Source organism: Alosa pseudoharengus, unplaced genomic scaffold (genome assembly GCF_046254945.1).
Source record: "Alosa pseudoharengus isolate Yale_2024_CS ecotype anadromous, Long Island Sound unplaced genomic scaffold, YU_APseudo_1.1 YU_APseudo_1.1_scf_18, whole genome shotgun sequence".
NCBI lineage: Eukaryota > Metazoa > Chordata > Actinopteri > Clupeiformes > Clupeidae > Alosa > Alosa pseudoharengus.
In genome coordinates this window covers 5,792,195-5,812,329 of record NW_027468650.1, presented here as the reverse complement: position 1 = coordinate 5,812,329, position 20,135 = coordinate 5,792,195, and the positions used below count along the sequence as shown (strand labels likewise).

Sequence of the window (20,135 nt, the reverse complement as noted above, 5' to 3'; positions counted from 1 at the left end):
CACCTCACAACACACAACACACATAGACGGTGGCGCAGTAATATCAACGTGCAATGAGTCTTCCAACAGAAATCAATGATTTTACAAAATGCCAAATAAAACACGACTGTAAACTGTATTTCGCTATGATACTTGTTTTGGAACATCAATGAACACCACTAACCACTCGGTGAGTTGCACAGTTTTGAAAACGAACGTTAAGGGTTGTTTTAGGACATGTTTGTGCATGCCTGTTGCAGCCACTCTGAAGTAGTCAAAGGCGATTCAAAACGAGTCAGAAAAGTCGAGACAGGACCAATCGTCAAAATTTCGGTGTCCACCACTCTAGTTCATCCAAAACAAACCAGAAATGGGACTAAAAGAGCTAAATACCGGAATTTTCCTTTAAATACCCTCTTGTACAAGAGAGTAGTCTGAAAACTGCAAACTGTCACAACTGTAAAGGGACAAGCATTGACGTCTTATATTAAGGATATAGGAGCTTCTTAAGCTAGTAGGAGCTTCTTAAGCATTTTGATGGAGGACACAGGGCATTGTACTTTCTGTAGTCACTGCCCCCAGAGTCACGCTAGCTGAGTGTCCGAAGGTCGGAGAGGACTGGGTGGGGTATTTAAGCTGAGCATCTCAGAAAGTTCAGGACCTCATCCAAATGCATCCAAAAATAGATGCATCTGAAATCCAATCAATCGTAGCCCAGATAGTGGATGCATCTTTTCGGTTAAACCAATCATGTAGAGCAGGGGTCTCAAACTCAAATGAGCTGGGGGCCAATTCTGCCAACGTCATCTGATTGGAGGGCCGGCTATTTCTGAAAATGCAATGTTCTTTTTTTCAAATACCACACAAAACTGCAAACAGAAAGTGCAAGTGTTTTTATCTAGTTTTAGACACCTGTGCTAGCAACCTTAGATTATAAATAAAATAATGATAAAATAAATATTAATACAAATTATAAAACAAATGAAAAGCATAAAACAGGTATGTGTGTGTTTCACACCAAATAAAAATATTTTCCTCTCATAACTTTTTTAAACCTGGCAAACTATAGGCGTCAGGGTTAAGAAAAAAACACCATTGGATTTTTATATCAAAATGTCAAAAGGCCATGGCTTGAAAGTGGCCAGAGATAAAGTCCTACTGTAAATGTAAAAATCTTTGAGTAAAACAAAAGTTTATGAAGGGGGTAAATTTACCCATCTAATTTGCCACTGGATGGCAAGCACCTCAAATTATGCACCTTTCAGTAAATACTGGATGAACATATTTGAGCAGGTTTACTTTCCTTTTTTCATATTACCCACATAACAAATTAACAGGAAAACACCTAAGATGTATACCAACACCTAAGATGTATATGGTTTCTAAACCACAAGGCCTACAATAAAGTATTCTGGTCAAATCAGTTCCTATCGCGGGTAATCTGAGTACCCAGAAGTTCGCATCATATTGCGGGTGACTTTGTAGTTTAGAGCCCTATTTCTACTAGCCCTGCTGTCTGTACCACGTCCATTACGGACACTATCATCACGATTACCACTGCAACCTCCAAGCTATGTTGGGCAGAGGCTCGAAATAAGCATGGTATGCTTAGTGGACACCGTTGTATACACGCAGACGCACCTCCATTCAATAGACGATCGATCATAATCCCCAAAAGGATATTCTCCTTCAGATTTAGAATAGGTGAATAGCATAGCCTACCTAAGACTTAATCACACGTAAACGTTTTTCAACATTTGGTGTAGGCCAGTGTTTCTCAAACTTTTTTTCTGGGGACCCACTTTTTAAAAATGACAGACTATCGCGACCCAACTCGTGACTGTTGTAGTTAACAAACTAGATCAGTGGTTCTCAAACTTTTTCTTTCATTCCCCACTTTGATCAAGGGGGCATTCTCGAGACCCATGCCTGTCCCTCATCGCTCTAAGAAAGTAGTAGGTCAAGCTTAAAATTGTCAAATGTATTGAAATAATGACAAGTTCTAAATATGTCCTCTTCAACAGAGTTAAAATCAGCTGGTGCTGCAGATATAATAATAAATAAATACATAACACACATATTTCTGTTTTCCAGCAACATATTAGGAAGCATAGGCCATTTTACAGCATTACAATATATTCAATGAAATACCAACATGCTGCATTAAATGGATCCATAATCCAGTCATACTGAGCACTGCTGGTTGGGAAATATTTTTTAAATAAACTTTGCAGGGATGTGATGTAGGCCTACTGTTTAATACATGGGATCACAAGTGTCTCCCAATCAGACGTTTCAGCGATTTCGCTCAGAAATCTCAAAGGCATAATACTGTCGCGATCGAACGAGGCTACAGGCGCCTGTCCCATACTCAAGTTTTTTTGGTGAATGCAGTAGGCTAATCTTATTTGCTAGGTGAGGTAGGTGCTTGTCTTTGCCTTGTAACTGGACATTTAACTCAAATGTATCGCTAAGATATATCAAATATATCGCTAAGATAGGCCAGCTTCGTCAAGAAATGTTCATTAGTGAACGTGCTTGCAGATTCAAACATGCGCTCTTCCTCCAAGAAGAGGCGACTCGGAGCTCAAACACGCGCGACAGCACTTTACCTCGGGAAAGCCACCTTGCCTCGCTGTGAAACAGTACAGCCTTTTGGTCAGCTACCATCTCTTCGCAAAGTGCGGAGAATAGACGCGCTTTTAAGGGCCGGGTTTTGATGAAATTCACCACTCTCACAACAACGTTCAAAATCTCATGTAGGTCGGGACTAAGCTGCCTTGACACGAGCGCTTCCCTGTGAATAACACAGTGCGTCCATTGCGCATCGGGTGCTACCTGGGCCCAGGCTACAGATAAATAAATAAATAAAAAAACACGTCAGTTCACGCCCCACCTGGCATGTCTCCGCGACCCAGTAGTGTTTGAGAAACGCTGGTGTAGGCCTATTTCTGCTTAATTTCTGCTTCAATTTATGCAACACTATGGCCTGCATCGCTTCCGCGTCATTACAAATGCACGTCTTTGTGTTTCTCGCGTGTAATACACGTATTTCCTGAAAACTTTGCGCAGCGATTTTGGGTTTGAATGAAGCTCTGGATGTCTAGCACATAGTGGAGCAGAGTACAAATGAGATTTGTCACCATACTTGGAACTATCGTCTATTTTAATAAGTATCGTTGTTTGTCGCAATTAAAAATAGTCTCAAGGGCCGGATTACATTATTATTTTGACATACGCCGCGGGCCGGAATTGGGCCGGACGCGGGCCGGATTTGGTCCGCGGGCCGGGTGTTTGAGAACCCTGATGTAGAGAAAAGCTCCCCATGCTGCCAGATCAAGCCGCTGGGGCCAAATGCATGATGAGATGGTAATGGTGCATTTGGAATGAGAGAGGTTCAATTCTGTAATTGAGTACTTAGCAGAAAATTCACCTAAAGGACTATTTCTTTTGATGTGTTGACCGTCTTATACACTAAGTCACATATTCTCCCCCATCTTGCCTTACTCATTATGAATGGGACCGAGAATTGACCTTCCACTGCTGCTTTGAAAACCCCTTCATGCAATCCACAACATCACTCATTCAGTTCTCTAGGTCTTGTTGTCTAGGTAAATGCAGAATTAGCAGCATTAAGCTGTCACAGCTGAGGCTTCCAAACCATCCACTGAAGACCTCTTTGTGGTTTAACTTGAGACAACTAGAATTATAGTCCCTGGTCGCTTTTAAATTAAAACAATGTAGGAACATACTGGGTACCCATTTAGCACTAAAGGGTACCGAATTCCTCTAATAATACCAACAAAAATATCTCTTAAACTCAGTGGCTATTCACTATGGCTTATGTGATTGTTTGTTGAATGTAATGTTTGACACAGAAGACATGAAATAAGCACAACATGCTCACTGAAAACATTTTATGTTTTTTTATTGCAACATGTTTTGGAAAAGCCTCACAGAAAAGTAACAAGAAAACAAGTTGTTGTTGTTGTTGTTAATGTGTCAGAGTAATAGTACAGATAAAAGTCTTCTTTAATCCTTCGTGAAACAGAAACTCTGTTTAAATACACAAACCCCCAAGACAATAAATACTCATTATGGGACCTCAAAAAAAACCTTTACAAACATCGAATTAAAATTGTAATGTGGTGTCATAATGTTTGTGCATGTCAATTTGACATTAAGTCTAGGTAGATATCCTACAGATTATCCAGTCGCAGTAGTGCAAGTTTTAAGTCAATAGAAGAAAAACACAGTAGTCACACTGAATGATGTTTCTCATCAAAGAACAAATTGCAAATGTGTCTAACATAAGGACTGGATGCATTTTTATGACTACAAAAAATATTGAAATGGGGCATTTGATGATCATAGAATTAGTGCAGCATTGTCAAAACATGATATAAAATACAAAACCTTCCAAACTCTCTCTTTCTCTCTCTCTCTCTCTCTCTCTCTCTCTCTCTCTCTCTCTCTCTCTCTCACACACACACACACACACACACACACACACAAACACTCATTCACTCCCATTCCCATTCTCACTAACAAACATACACACACACACACTCACATAAATATGTACACAGTACCATTCATTAAAAACCCAATCCTTCAGTTTAGTCTTCAAAAGAAACCTGATTAGAAATAAGCATGCATTAACTGTTACACCTGTTGCACTGATCATTTATTTCAACAAAATAAACAACTTAAAACGTAAAAGAAAAAAAAAGAGTTTTGATTTAGTCAAACATTTGTACATGTGTTGTGGTATAAACCAAAAGCTCTCTCAATCACTCACTCACTCCCTAAAGGTGACAGAGAAACAGTCAACTGTCTAACTTTAGTGTAGAACATGCCACTGTACTTGGGAACATCCCACTGTACTCTAGAACATCCCACTGTACTGTAGAACATCCCACTGTACTGTAGAACATCCCACTGTAGAACATCCCACTGTACTGTAGAACATCCCACTGTACTGTAGAACATCCCACTGTAGAACATCCCACTGTACTGTAGAACACCCCACTGTACTTCAGAACATCCCACTGTACTGTAGAACATCCCACTGTAGAACATCCCACTGTACTGTAGAACACCCCACTGTACTTCAGAACATCCCACTGTACTGTAGAACATCCCACTGTAGAACATCCCACTGTACTGTAGAACATCCCACTGTAGAACACCCCACTGTACTGTAGAACATCCCACTGTACTGTAGAACATCCCACTGTACTGTAGAACATCCCACTGTACTGTAGAACATCCCAGTGTACTGTAGAACATCCCACTGTACTCTAGAACATCCCACTGTAGAACATCCCAGTGTACTGTAGAACATTCCACTGTACTGTAGAACATCGCACATAACAACAGAAATGGTGTGAGTCAGGAAAAGAGTTCATATTTACTCTATAGCAAAAGTGCATATTTGAAACATCATCCTTTCAGAAAAAATAATACAAGCAAAACAGACAAACAAATGAACAAAGAGAAACATAACGATCTCCACTCGAACAAAGAGTTGATAACCTGAGCTGAACCAGTCTGTAGAGATTGTGCGTTAGTGACGGACTGCATTGCGAGGTGGTTTGCGTGAGCGTCTACTGCATGTAGACGTACGGGTTGGTTTTGTGCGGCCCATTTCCCATCATGCAGTTGGGCAAGACGCCCCTCTGCAGAGCTACTTGTGGCGGCTCGTGTCCCCCGCCTCCTCCTCCTCCTCTTGCTCCTCCTCCATCGTGCCACGGTGGGGAGTCCATGGGCTCGCGCTTGATGGAGTGCAGGAGCCCGTGACCTTTGACCTCGTAGCCCAGCTTGTAGTCCTGCGGTCCGTAGCCGCCGCCGTATCCGTGGGCGTCCATGCAGTTGGCCGTCTGGCTGCCGCAGAGCGGGTCTGACGGGCCGAGCCTCTGCGGAGGGCTGAACTGGGTGGCCTGCGCTGGGGGCTCCTTGTTCCGGACGCACTTGAGTGGACGGCCCACCACGCTGGACCCGGGGCCAGGTCCGCTGCCGCACAGGTTCTGGTAGTGGCCGTTGAAGGGTGCGGGCGACATGATGGCTTTGCTCCTCTGGCAGGGGGAGTACTGCTCGTAGAACTCCCCTTCTGCCTTCATCTGCACGCCCCCCCCGCCGCCCTGGTAGACCCCCCCGCCGCCGTAGCGTCGGTCCAGCGGCTGGCGGCAGCCCCATGGCCGGCCGTAGGCGTCGCAGCCGTTCTCCGAGTCCGAGTCCTGCTCCACCTTGATGGGCATCTGCGGCAGCAGGCGTCCGTCGTAGCACACGCCCCCGCCGTGGCTCTCGTAGCCGCCGTTCTCGCTCTTGATGCCGTCCACTGCACAGTAGCCCTCGATGTCATCGTCGCACGCCGCCCCACTTCCGCCCCCGTACGGCCTGGGCATGTAGAGGTCCGGCCGGGCGGCGTGGTGGTAGCCGGGCGACATGCGGTAGGGCTTGCTGTAGTGCCCCACCTTGCCCAGGCGCGCGGCGGCGGCGGTGGTGGGGGACATGTTGAGGTTGCCGCGGTAACCGCCGCCCGCGCCCACGCCCGCCCTCAGTGGCCAGCCTCCGTCCGGCCCGTGACCCCTCAGACCCGTCGCCCCGGAGGACTTGCAGAAGTTGAGCGGCTCGTCTTGGCTGGTGCAGTAGCCGTCGCTCTTGTACTTGAGGCCTCCGCCGCCGCTGTCCTTGGAGAGAGGGGTCCAGGGCGTGTGGTGCCGCAGCACCGGGGTCGGGCAGTTCAGCAGCAGAGCCTCCCCACCCTCCCCCAGAACGTCTGCCACCGCGTGCCGCCGGTACTGGTCATCACTAGAGAGAGAGAGAGAGAGAGAGAGGGAGAGAGAGAAAGAGAGGGAGAGGGAGGGGGGGAGAGAGAGAGAGAGAACAGGGCAGATGGAGAAAGGGTGAGACAGAGAGAGAGATGGAGAGTCAAAGAGAGAGATAGAGAAAGAGGCAGAGGGATGAAGAGAGAAGGATGGGACAGAGGAAAAGAACCGGAGAGGAAAAAAGGAGAAACGAAAGATGAGGAAGAGAGAGAAAAAGATGGAAAGAGGAAAGAAGGAGCAGTGGAGGATACAGGACAGATACAGGACAGATACAGGACAGATACAGGACAGAGGGTAGAACATGTGGATGGAGGATACAGGACAGATACAGGACAGATACAGGACAGAGGGTAGAACATGTGGATGGAGGATACAGGACAGAGAGGGAGCCAGAGGAATGTGGAGGGAAGAGAGAGATGGCAGTATTGAGGGTGAGGTAACAAGGGAAGAACAGATGAAAAGAGAGAGAGAGAGAGAGAGAGAGAGAGAGAAGAGCAAACAAATTCAGTCTGAAAACATCTGCAATCTGACATCAATAATAATGTTTTGTCATCTTAGCCGCACAGAGACCTCACCAAAGATTCTAATAAGACTAATAAATCAGTCATGAGACAAGGCGAATACCAGCGTCTCTCTATGATTTGTGTCATAAAATCAGTATTCAGATATTAAAATGCAGTTCATCCAGCTCATAGTTGGATCACAAGTTGATCTCAAGCCTGCCTGTGCGCACAGGAAAGGGTGGGATGGTGCGTTTTAGTGTGGAGTTGGCCGAGCTCGCCTTCACTTGAGACAGAACACCAAGTCGGGACCAGCCTGGGCTCGAAAAACAAGACGCATGTTCAAAGCATTAATTTCTCTTGGTTCGTCTGAGCGCAAAAACATGTTTTGAAACCTTTGTCTGTGCACGGCCTGATGTGTCTGTGGACATCTATCAGTTTCAAGGAACCTCGTGCCATAGATGATGAAATGAGCGTAAATGGGAAGAAAGCTTGAGTCATAATCCAGACGTAGGTGTTCTGCATTCAACACAGTTAGTAGTAACTTGCCCACGATCACAAACTTAACTGCTGAGTGCAGTAATGGTACTTTTCCATGTGGCACTTCACTTGCAGTATGGAAATAAACTGTCCAGCAGAAATAAATATCCCATTGTAATGCATATAGTTGCATATACAGCATACAATATATTATATTTGTCCCTTAAATGTCTGTTGTTATGCTGTGGTTGTATGTAAATGTCTGTTGTTCTGTGTGTGTATATAAATGTCTGTTGTTGTGCTGTGTTTGTACGTAAATGTCTGTTGTCGTGGTGTGGTTGTATGTAAATGTCTGTTGTTGTGCTGTGGTTTTGTGTTAATGTCTATTGTTATGATGTGATTGTGTGTAAATGTCTGTTGTTGTGATGTGGTTGTGTGTAAATGTCTGTTGTTGTGATGTGGTTGTGTGTAAATGTCTATTGTTGTGATGTGGTTGTGTGTAAATGTCTGTTGTTGTGCCGTGGTTGTGTTTAAATGTCTGTTGTTGTGCTGTGGTTGTGTGATGTGCCTATGTGGCCAAGTCTGAATGACTAATCCAACCACAGCTAATCCCGAGGGATCTAATCCTGCAGCGTCGATAAAAAGAAGTCCGCCCTGACTGCCGGACTGCCCAAACGCACCGACCTCCAGGACGAGCCTAACCTCTGATTTATGGGCAGGAAAGAGGACCTAGCGGGACTCTCTCATGGTCTCACCCTCTCGGTCTCCCCTGGCTGACTGGTCAGACTACGTCTGGTTCAGACCTCACCTAGCTGGTGAGGTCCTTACCTAGCTGAGTCACAGGCTCGGCTCGTCTGCAGTCTCCAGTTCAGTTGGGGGCAGCATCACAGTGTGGGAACAGAGAGCGGTCAGTGACTGTAACCTGTAACCTGTGCCCTGTAACCTGTGCCCTGTAACCTGTAACCTGTGCCATCGAGTCTAAGTGGTGACTGAGGGGTGAGGGGTCCACGGCTGTAACCTGAGCCACTGAGTGCAAGTGTTGACTGGTCACTGGGAGATATCGTAGGAGCATGCTGTGTAGCTTAGTCCTGTGAGTAACAGAAACAGTTGAGCTTTTTCTCTCTCTTAGTCACTTGGTTTTCTGTGTCACTCTCTCTTTCTGTATTTCTTTCTCTTTTTGTTTTTTTGACTCCCGATTTCTCTCTCTCTCCCTTTCTCTCTCTCTCTCTCTCTCCCCAATTTCTCTGTCTCTGCCCCCATCTCTCTCTCCCCCCCTTTCTCTCTTTCCCCATTTTTCTCTCTCTCTCTCCCCCTTTATCTCTCTCTCTCTCTCCCCCTTTCTCTCTCTCTCTCTCTTCCCCTTTCACTCTCTCTCTCTCTCTCTCTCTCTGTTTTTCTTTCTCTCTCTCTCCCCTTTTCTCTCTCTCTCTCTCTCTCCCCTTTCTCTCTCTGTTTTTCTTTCTCTCCTCCACAGCTGCTTGGTGCTATTTTGTCTCTGTCTTGGTCCTTAATTGTGCTCTTTTGGTTTGTGTGCCACTGAGACATTACGTACGTCTTCATGCTCTCTCTGTGCTGTCTTCACCCCGAACACCTGTTGTTCCTTCAGGGACACACTGATGCGTTTCACAGACGATCCCTCCTCCGTGCCAAATCTCTGCGTTAGGAGTGGACTGGGCTCTCTTTTTTCACGTCCTACACACACATCTGTTGTCCATCTCTGGCTCCCTCAGAACATGGGCTATCTGTCTGACGGCCAATACTTTTCTAATCATGTTATATACATGCTGAGTCGGAGCCAGTAACCGAAATCTCAGTTGCGCTGTAAAACATTACCGGCACGATAAAAAAAAGCTTTAAAAATAACTTGGACCCAAAATCAAAGGTGGAAATGGAAAGTATGTGGTTTAGGAGCTTACCCCTGTGCGCGCAACAATGGGAGATAGCAGTTATTAAAGCAATGCTACTTCCCTTCTTTATGTGCAGAGTTTGTGAAGTTGAGTCAGGTTGAATGAACTGCCCATGGGTCATACGTGTAAATGCAGACCTGATTAACCCAAAGCTACTGCGTCATAATGTTTGATGGATAGAGTTTGATTGATTGGGATTGATTTCAATCGTGACTTTTCAGACGTTGTTTTTTCCACCTGCACAGACTTTCTGTGGAGTGAGGAGAACAGTGAAGCGTCTTTGTCAAGGTCATTCATCCATGAGTTAGGCCACTTTGACAACGTCACTGAAATTTTTATTTGCCGCAGATGTGGTTGAACTGCCCTATCTTGGAATTTCATGAGTTTTTGCTTGAGTGATTAGTTTGACAGTGTCACAGAGTGCCAAAGACTGTCAAAAGCCTTTTCACAGACAGAATTGTTTTCGACATCTTGAATTTGCACTGAATGGATGTTCTAGCGCCTACACTGAAGTGTTCTTGTTTGCACGTGAAACACTTTTAGACCAAACGTACTAAAAGCGTCTTCCTGATCCACTACAAAGCACTGAGGCTACCAAACAGACAAGGCTGGAGTTGACATGGAACCAACCTGAGGGCACGGCCGTTCAGTCTTGGCTGCGTGTGAGTGAATAAGAGCAAGTGGTACAGTACATGCATTAACAAGGGCTGCCGCTCCAATGCATCACGCTCATCCATTTCCAACAGATTGATTACAGTCTCAAGGCTGTCATACACACCGCTACTAAAAAGATAACAGTGGCCAGATCAAAATGGCAGGCAAAGTGCAAAGTCTATCGATAAGCAAAGATCTCGCGCAGGAACTAGCTAGTTCTGTATGTACCATGTGTTATGAGCTGGTCTACACTATGTTTACGGCTAAGGTCTTGCCCAAGCTGTTAAATTAGCAAATCGTTTCTGCCTACTTTTGAAATGACCTTTAGTTAGACTTTGGACTTTGCCCTCTGTTCAAGTTATGGCCCATAATATAAATAGAACTTTAATGCAAATATACATTTCTATATTATATAAATATACTGACACTGCACATTTATTATGTAGTATACTGGCACAGGACATTTGCAGGGTGGTTGTTTCTGTTTTATATCAGATTGCAGAAAAATAATCTAAGAGAGAAATGGGCAGGTGAGTGTGTAGAGGCAGGATCATGAGGTAATGGTCATCACTGGTAATGATCGATCACAATGGCCAAACAGTGTTGATGGTGCTATTTGGTGCTATGGAAGCTCATGCTGTCATTGTTGGTAATATTTGGTGCTGTGACTGCTTGCATGATGTGGGCTGTCTTGAATTATAATGTCAATTCCTGTCAATGTAAACATAGTTGCATTTTTCCACATTAATGTTTGTTTGGGCCCTACTGAAAGGAATCATCACCACCACTACCACCACCACCATCACCATCATCATCATCATCATCATCATCATCTTGGTCGTGCTGTACCTGTGCTCCAGTGCGGTGAGGATTCCGTTGCTGCCGCTCTTCTGTTTGCCCCTCATCATCATCGTCTTCATCTTCATCTCGGTGATGGAGGGCAGCAGAAGGGGCACGGCCACGCAGAAGAGCGCCAGCTGGGGGGGCAGTGGGGCACCGGAGGGCGTCTTCTTCTTCTGCCCCTGCAGGAACTTCAGCCTGCCCTGGAACTGCATGGTCTGAGGTGGACACAGAGGAGTGGACATTATGGACTACTCACTGAGTCGTCACTACTAGAGCAGGTATGGCATTGAAGAAGCTTCTGATGGAGAGGGATGGCAGCCATTTTGATAAGGTCCAATGTCTTCAAAGGATGGCTATTGAGGTGGCAAATGGCATTATCCTGATATTGTGATATTATTTAGTCTTAAAGGCTCTGCGCTGGACTGGGGTCACAGGTCAAGAGTAATTAGTTCATCAGTGTGACCAGACACTGGCGATTCAAGAGAGAAAAGCTGGACTGACCGCTCACTGCCCATCAGCAAAAAATGAGATGAGCAGACAGCTAAAGCTTTGTCTTTTTGTAGCAATAAAGGCAACATAGAACAGTCTGCACAACTCCAAACCCTCATCAAACTGTAATCTGTGATTCATTTCAAATCCCATAAGTTTCTTAACAACTCACCAAGTCTGCCCTCCAAACACTAATGAATTATTTGTCTTTCTTTAGCTGCAGGCCTGCATGGTGCTCTACTGTAAATGTTTTTGAAATGTCAGTATTCTCATGTCAGTGTGCTTCTGGTTCAGGCCTGCGATGTGATCAGCCGTCGTACATATCTGAAAAGAAACATCACTTGCTCACAACAATAACATGGAAATCAATTGGTTCCGCCTAATTTGACATCAACAACCGTGTCGTACTCCGGCAAACTCGATTCATACTTGTGGATAAGCTCGCTCTGATTCATGTTTTCCAGGACGTGGGCCAAGACCCCTGGTCCCGATCGCAAACCAAATGATAGTGCTGTGTTACTGCCGCAGAGCCTAGCCAGCCCTGCGGACAAGAGCCCGTGGTGACCCTCGCTGGAGGACGCTCTCCGCGTGCGGTTTTACCCCGCTGCTCTCTGCTGCCTCTCCTCCTGACCAGTGGCCAGACCACTCTGGTGAACAACACACACACACACACACACACACACACACACACACTGAAAATATGAACTTGGTGAACGGTCGGCAAAAAGAGCTGTTGATGGGGGGAAGTCATTATGGCGTACTGAAAAACAGTTTGGTTCTCACAATACCTCAATCCCACTGAGTGTGTGTGTGTGTGTGTATTTGTGTGTTTGTGTGTGTGTGTGTGTGTGTGTGTGTCTGTGGGGGGAGTGGGTTGACACACCACGGGTTTGCCCTTGACCTTTGGACAACGACTTTCCACAAATGCGTCTGGCGAAGGCTGCTTCTGTTAGTCATTTTGAGGTGAGCGTCCAGCCAGCTCAGTTTTTTCACATGGCTATCCCTTTCAAACCCACACAGCGCACAGAACAACACTTTCTCTGACCGTCCCAGACAGGAGGAGGACAGACGGAGACTCCGCCACGAGGCCAGGACAGAGGACAGATTGTGGCAGAGGTCACAGGGGTCATGCCATAAACATTCTAATCCAGCGCAGCTCAGCTGTGACTCGAGGGGACGGGCAGTGGCAGAGGTCAGGAGTTCAGCAGCAGAGGCTAACAGAGGTCACTCCCCACGGACGAGAGATTCTATGTTCTCTTCAATCCACAATACAGTAACCACGTGTACAATCCCACAACGGGCTCATCTGTGTTATCGCACATACATTATGTCGCAAAAGTCGCAATCATTATTTCTACTCATGAAAAAATGTCACTGTCAATGTCCAGTCTTCAGCTGAAGCCAATTTTGATTGATATGAGTTGCTGTATGAGCCTCAGGCAAGGTTAACTTATTATAGTCTACATACTTGACCTAATATACACACTCAAGTCTTTATACTGATGGAAGTCAGAGTGTTGTGAACAATGATTCAAATCATGACATTTTGAACTGCTCTTATTTGTTTTAGATGTTCTGTTTCACCTGCATGACACAAGTGATTTTTCAGTCTGGTGGGTAACCTATTGCTATTCATGACCTTTGAACTCTGACCTGGCTAAGGTCACCGAGGCGACTCACCAGGAAGCCGGAGGTGCTGTCCAGCAGGCATCTCACCCTGGAGATGAAGCAGCGGTTGAGGAAGGGAGAAAGTTCCGGAGAGACGCCGCCGGCCTCTTGAGAATGAAACAGCCGGTTCACTACAAAGTCCTCACCTGTCACAGGGACACACAGAGGCCGTTGCCACGGCAACACTCCAGATCAACATGGCACATACTAAGCAGCATTGTTTAAATACATACTATTTGTTAACTGATACATTTGTATAGAATTCCACTATTGTGACCCGCCATATGAAAACCAGCAGCAAGTTGGCCTGGACGAAATCGCGCAAAACCCAATTTAAGCTTTTTTTTTTCAAATTAGTGATTTTTGTTTTTTTCGTTCTTCTCTTTGTGCTGGGGCGTGTTGGCCATTGACATGCTTTTGTTATTTTTTCGGCCAATCAGCTGCATGTTACAAGCGATACACATGGCTACCTAATATACAGCAGAGGAGCTGGTGCATGAGATACTAGTAGACTAATAGTCTATTACCAAAAATCCAAATATCCAAATGTGTAATTGGAGAGGTGGAGAGGTGGAGTGGTGTGTTGGTTGAGGGGGAGCAGAGGTGGTGCTGCAGGATAATGTGCACTACAGGATTATGTGCACTACAGGATTATGTGCACTACAGGATAATGTGCACTACTTAAGGATAATGTGCACTACAGGATAATTGTGCACTACTTAAGGATAATGTGCACTACAGGATTATGTGCACTACTTAAGGATAATGTGCACTACAGGATAATGTGCACTACAGGATAATGTGAACTACTTAAGGATAATGTGCACTACAGGATAATGTGCACTACTTAAGGATAATGTGCACTACAGGGTAATGTGCACTACAGGGTAATGTGCACTACTTAAGGATAATGTGCACTACAGGGTAATGTGCACTACATGATAATGTGCACTACAGGATAATGTGCACTACTTTGGGGGCATGGTGTTGCAGGGAGAACTGTTTTTGCAGGGCTGGTGTTGTCAGTGCTGATAGGGTGATGTATTACCAGAGATTTTAGATACTTTATTGATCCCCAAGGGGAAATTCAAGAGTGTGTGTGGGTGTGTGTGTGTGTGTGGGGGTGTTGGTGTGTGTGTGTGTGTGTGTGTGGGGGGGGGGGTGTGAGTGTGTGTGTGTGTGTGTGTGTGTGTGTGTGTGTGGGGGGGGGGGGGGGGGGTGTGAGTGTGTGGGTGTCGGTGTGTGTGTGTGTGTGTGTGTAGGTGTGTGTGTGTGTGTGTGGGGGGTGTGTGTGAGTGTGTGGGTGTTGGTGTGTGTGTGTGTGTGTGTTGATGGTCATTCTCCACACACCAGTTCCTGCAGCTGAATGGGGGTGGTGGGAGCTCTGCTGCGTGGGGTTCATGGCCCAGTGGAGCTGCCGGCGGAACTCCTGTCTGTCGTCCACATGGATGTAGTCAAAGACATTCTGGTGCATCACGTCCGTCTGGGGGAGGGGGAGAGAGAGAGAGAGAGAGAGAGAGAGAGAGAGGAAGAGAGGGAGAGAGAGGGAACAGAGGGAGGGAGAGAAAGAAAGAGAGAGGGGGGAGAGAAAGCAGAGGAGGAGGTGGTAGGGGGGATGAGAGTGAGATATATCAGTGCACTGACCCATAACCCCTCACACACACACACACCCACACACAGATGCACATGACCTACCCTGGAATTAACGGCAACGAGCCTGCATTGTGTTTGCAATCAGTAGTGCCCCCTGCACTTAACCTCTGAGACGCTTGAGTGAACATCCCTGCTACCTCACCCCGTAGAGAGAGAACAGCCACGAACGCACGCACGCACGCACGCACACAGAGACCCAGCCAAGCCCCAAATGGCCCTATACTCCTCTTCACTCGCGTCTGATTGGCCGGGCCGGGCTCACTCACATCTGATTGGCTGGGCCGATGCTCTGCTTGTCCCATGTAAACACAGATGCCATTTGCGATGTTTGTGCCGAACTTCTGAAGTTAGCATGTTGTAAAGAAGGAATGGGATAAAATAGCCAAGTGTGTGTGTGTGTGTGTGGCTTTCGCAGTGAAGCGTGGAGATACACATTCCAACTCATGTCATCACGCTCTAAACTTAGAATCGGATGTTCCCTCAAATACTCATTAAATTCTTCTGGAACTTGATTTAAAAGCATGACATTTGGAAGCAATCTTTTTTTTTTTCACGACAGATAAAAAAAAAAATATATTTATGCTTGAACACATTGCCAATAAACTGTTTGGTGTGTTTGGATGTTTGGATGTTCTAAAGTGTGGTATCATATAGTTCACTTGAATAGGTTAGATCTGAGAGGGGAAAAGTCCTGGTTTGTTTTGTGTTCATATGCTTCTGTCTTCTGCTATCTTCCTGGAGGTTTGACACATAAATGCTTGACTTGCACTCAGATATTTCATTTGTATCATTTTGGTCAGGCAGCCGTTAAAGTGCCTCTCTAAGGCCCCTCTGGCTCTGAGGTCACGGGGGCCAGCCTTGTTTGTCAAACATCGCGTGACACCGGCTGCCGAGGAACAGCCCTGCCCTGCCCTGCCCTGCCCTGGCGTAGAAGAAGACGGACGAGGAAAAAAAGAAAGAGGGAAGAGAGGGGAAAAAAGAAAGAGGGAAGAGAGGGGAAAAAAGAAAGAGAAAGGGCAAAAACCCATCCCACATTTGTAATTCATCTCCCTTTCCAGCAATAGCTTTGCTTTCTGTCAGGAATGACAGATTCCCTCTAAAATATTCAACCTTCCCCCATAATTTCCACACGGCCCGCACGCAAGGGCTTGAACATTTGCCTTGCAAAACAGCCCCGGCAAGGCAAGCGCACGCAGTGCCGCCACAGCCGTTTCTGCCGTCGGCCAGATCGGGTGACTATTGTGTGAGTTTCACTCGTTAAAAAAACAGAAGGGCAGAAGTAAGTTGTTTCCTCGGCTACAAAGGATGATTGCCATGTCAGAGCCGGGATCAAAGGGACAGCGCTGAACTCCCTGCCTCTCGTGCCGCGCTTTCTTGTGGTGTCACTCTTAAGAAAAGGACTCTCTCTCTCTCTCTCCCTCTCTCTCTCTCTCTCTCCCTCTCTCTCTCCCTCTCTCTCTTTCGCATGTGACTCTTCACTCGGCTGTGTTGTCTTTATTTGCGTTGGTGTTGTGTCTGCTGGCTGCTGTCTGGTGCACTTTCATTAAGATGTGGGTGTTGACACAGACAGAGGCTTCAGATTGGGAGTTGACACACAATGTAACACTTTGATGAACCCACCCCCCACCCATGCACGGCCAGAAATATATGCCAACATAAATTTGCATCTGCAGTGGATGGAGGGGATGGAGCAGCTGGTCTTACACACACACACACACACACACACACACACACACACACACACACACACACACACACACACACACACTGCTCCTGCCCCGTTCACCAGGGACTCCGGCAGCAGTTCCACTGACGTAATCCCCGCGGTCTGTCTCACGGCCCGGACGCGCTCCCCTCCCCACCTCTCTTCCCTGAAATGATGAAGAGGAACACGAAGACGCACAGAGCTTTGGAAACAGAGACAGAGGAAGATGGGCAGCAACTGACCATTTAAAATGCATCTACACCCGTAAGGGGAGAGCCACTGGGGGAAAGGAGCAAGGTGTGATGACGAGGGGTAGTGACAACCAGCGGTGAGAGGGAGGGGGGATGGAGGGACACAGAAAGTAGGGAGAGAGAGAGGGGGAGAGGGAGTAGGGTTTGGCACGCATTTAAGCGCTCCTTTCAGACCACTTCAAGTTTTCATTTCATTTTAATGGCTGTATTATTGCAGCCACTTCCCTTATGGCAAGCAGGAGAGAGGGGGAGACATGGAGCAAGAGAGAGAGAGAGAGAGAGAGGGAGAGAGTGAGAGAGAGAAAGAGGGAGAGAGCAGTAAGGCGGAATGATTGCTGTGGGCTTCAACAGCATCCTTGTCTGGTGAGCTCCCGGCGGCCCGTAGAGACCCATAGTGACCCATAGTGATGTAAGGCACTTTATTCGAGGGTCGGAGAGGAAGATTTAAACGGCGCGAGACAGCCACACCGGACGATAGCATCAATAATTAAAGGCCACAACGGAACCCCTTCGCTCAGGGCATCCTGTTTAACCTGGCTGGGATGTTACCTCCTGACCTGACCTGAGGACAGCAAGGGCCTCCACACACACACTCCACACACACACGCACACACACACACTCCACACACACACTCAACACACACATGCACACACACACACTCCACACACACACTCCACACCCACACACACACTCAACACACACATGCACACACACACACTCCACACACACACTCCACACCCACACACACACTCCACACACACATGCACACACACACTCCACACACACACACACTCCACACACACACACACTCCACACACACATGCACACACACACTCCACACACACACACACTCCACACACACATGCACACACACACTCCACACCCCACACCCACACACACACTCCACACACATACTCCACACACACTCCACACACACACGCACACACACACACTCCACACACACTCCACACACACTCCACACACACACTCCACACACACACTCCACACACACACACACTCCACGCTGCCCTGTTCCTGAGCTGGCTGCCTTTGACTCCTGAGAGCCTAAAGCGTGCTCGCTGAGACATTGTAAGATATGGGAGAAGGCTAGCTTGACGAGCCAGACCCACATCAAGATTTCGCAGTGCTCAGTCCGAGGGGCTGTTCGCCAACAGTAACATCCATCTTCTTTGTTTTCAAGTAGCAGGGAATTCACGCCGAACCGTTGCAACTCTGCCATCAATCATTATGTTAAGCCCGCCTACTGATTCTATACACGATGTGATTGGCCTTATTGAAGTTTAATTTTTCCAGGTCGCAAGCCAACGGAGAGTTGTGAGACTGCCCTGGCAGCCAATTACATTTGACTAGATTTCTAGGAGAAGACGTCACCCACTGGAACATGGATGGGAAATCAGGGGGCATCCGTGATGCTGGATATGGTGGATGATATGGTGGGGCATCTGCAATGCTAGATATGGTGGATGATACGTGCTGGATCTGAAGGTCTGCCCGTGTTCTAACCAATGAAATGGCACAGCTGCTATGTAGCATCACCAATAGCATCTGCTTATTTCCACAGTAGCATAGTAATAGCAGGACCATGACAACTGGTCCATTCATCAACATGAAGAGCAACGTGGGGTAACCTGGGTTCATGTGATGTAGGCTGTGTATAATGTATCCAGTGTGGAGTTATGGATCTCTCCCCAGCCGTGTACACAGGAGAGAAGACTATCTGGAGAGAGGGAGAGAAGGCCTTGCTTCACGAGCTTGCAAAAACCCTCCTCTGAGAGATGTCTCCTCACCTGACAAGAAAACAAGCTTTTGGGCCCCATAGATGGACAGCAGAGGCCTACGCATGAATAACAGGAAAAGAAGACAGCAAAGACGAGTGGGAGAGAGGGTTGGGGTCCCCCCTGGGTCATCCTTGGAGCTTCTGTACGGCCGGCGCCCGGCATGGCTAACATCAACTTCCCCTTGCGTGACTGATGGCTGAACTCCGTGGCCAGTCCCGGCCCTGCTCTATCTCAGCAAGCTGCGGGCGGTGGGTTAAAGCCCATTAGCTCTTTACTGCTCTTTACTCCGCATGTCATCTCACACCCCAATGCCGACCCCCCCCCCCACACACACCTCGCCTTAGTGCTCCGTTACTCACACACACACCCCCCCCACCGCACCTTAGTGCTCCGTTACCCACCCCCCCCCCCACCGCACCTTAGTGCTCCGTCACTCACACCCCCCCCACCTTACCTTAGTGCTCCGTTACCCCCCCCCCCCACCTCACCTTAGTGCTCCGTTACCCCCCCCCCCCCCCCCACCGCACCTTAGTGCTCCGTCACTCACACCCCCCCCACCTCACCTTAGTGCTCCGTCACTCACACCCCCCCCACCCCCACCGCACCTTAGTGCTCCGTTACTCCCACCCCCCCCCCCCCCCCACCGCACCTTAGTGCTCCGTTACTCACTCAGCCATCATTTAAGAGGTGCAGTGGCGCCGACTCCTCGCACGCGAAAAGTGGGTCTTTGTCGACTCGTTAGACGAAAGCAAAAAGTTCTTGCCATAGTAGACTTTTTGCAAAAAGCAACCTCAATGATGGGATTGTTTGAGACTAAAAGATATTCTCAGGAAAAGAAGACAGCAAAGACGAGTGGGAGAGAGGGTTGGGGTCCCCCCTGGGTCATCCTTGGAGCTTCTGTACGGCCGGCGCCCGGCATGGCTAACATCAACTTCCCCTTGCGTGACTGATGGCTGAACTCCGTGGCCAGTCCTGGCCCTGCTCTATCTCAGCAAGCTGCGGGCGGTGGGTTAAAGCCCATTAGCTCTTTACTGCTCTTTACTCCGCATGTCATCTCACACCCCAATGCCGACCCCCCCCCCCCCACACACACCTCGCCTTAGTGCTCCGTTACTCACACACACACACCCCCCACCGCACCTTAGTGCTCCGTTACCCACCCCCCCCCCACCGCACCTTAGTGCTCCGTTACCCACCCCCCCCCCCACCTTAGTGCTCCGTCACTCACACCCCCCCCCACCTCACCTTAGTGCTCCGTCACTTACACCCCCCCCACCGCACCTTAGTGCTCCGTCACTCACACCCCCCCCACCTTACCTTAGTGCTCCGTTACCCCCCCCCCCCCCACCTCACCTTAGTGCTCCGTTACCCCCCCC

General features: G+C 47.7%; 1 protein-coding gene across 1 annotated transcript in view; it reads right to left on the bottom strand.

The window, feature by feature from the left end:
- Positions 1–3,935: 3,935 nt before the first annotated feature.
- Positions 3,936–20,135, bottom strand: part of LOC143131588 (uncharacterized) — a 99,336-nt gene continuing 83,136 nt past the window's right edge. Inside the window, exons 6-9 of the mRNA XM_076291225.1 lie at positions 14,701–14,833; positions 13,363–13,496; positions 11,200–11,408; positions 3,936–6,792 (exon numbers count right to left, since the gene is read on the bottom strand). Coding sequence (XP_076147340.1) covers positions 5,589–6,792; positions 11,200–11,408; positions 13,363–13,496; positions 14,701–14,833 — 1,680 coding nt within the window. The 3' untranslated portion in view covers positions 3,936–5,588. The remainder of the gene's footprint in view (positions 6,793–11,199; positions 11,409–13,362; positions 13,497–14,700; positions 14,834–20,135) is intronic.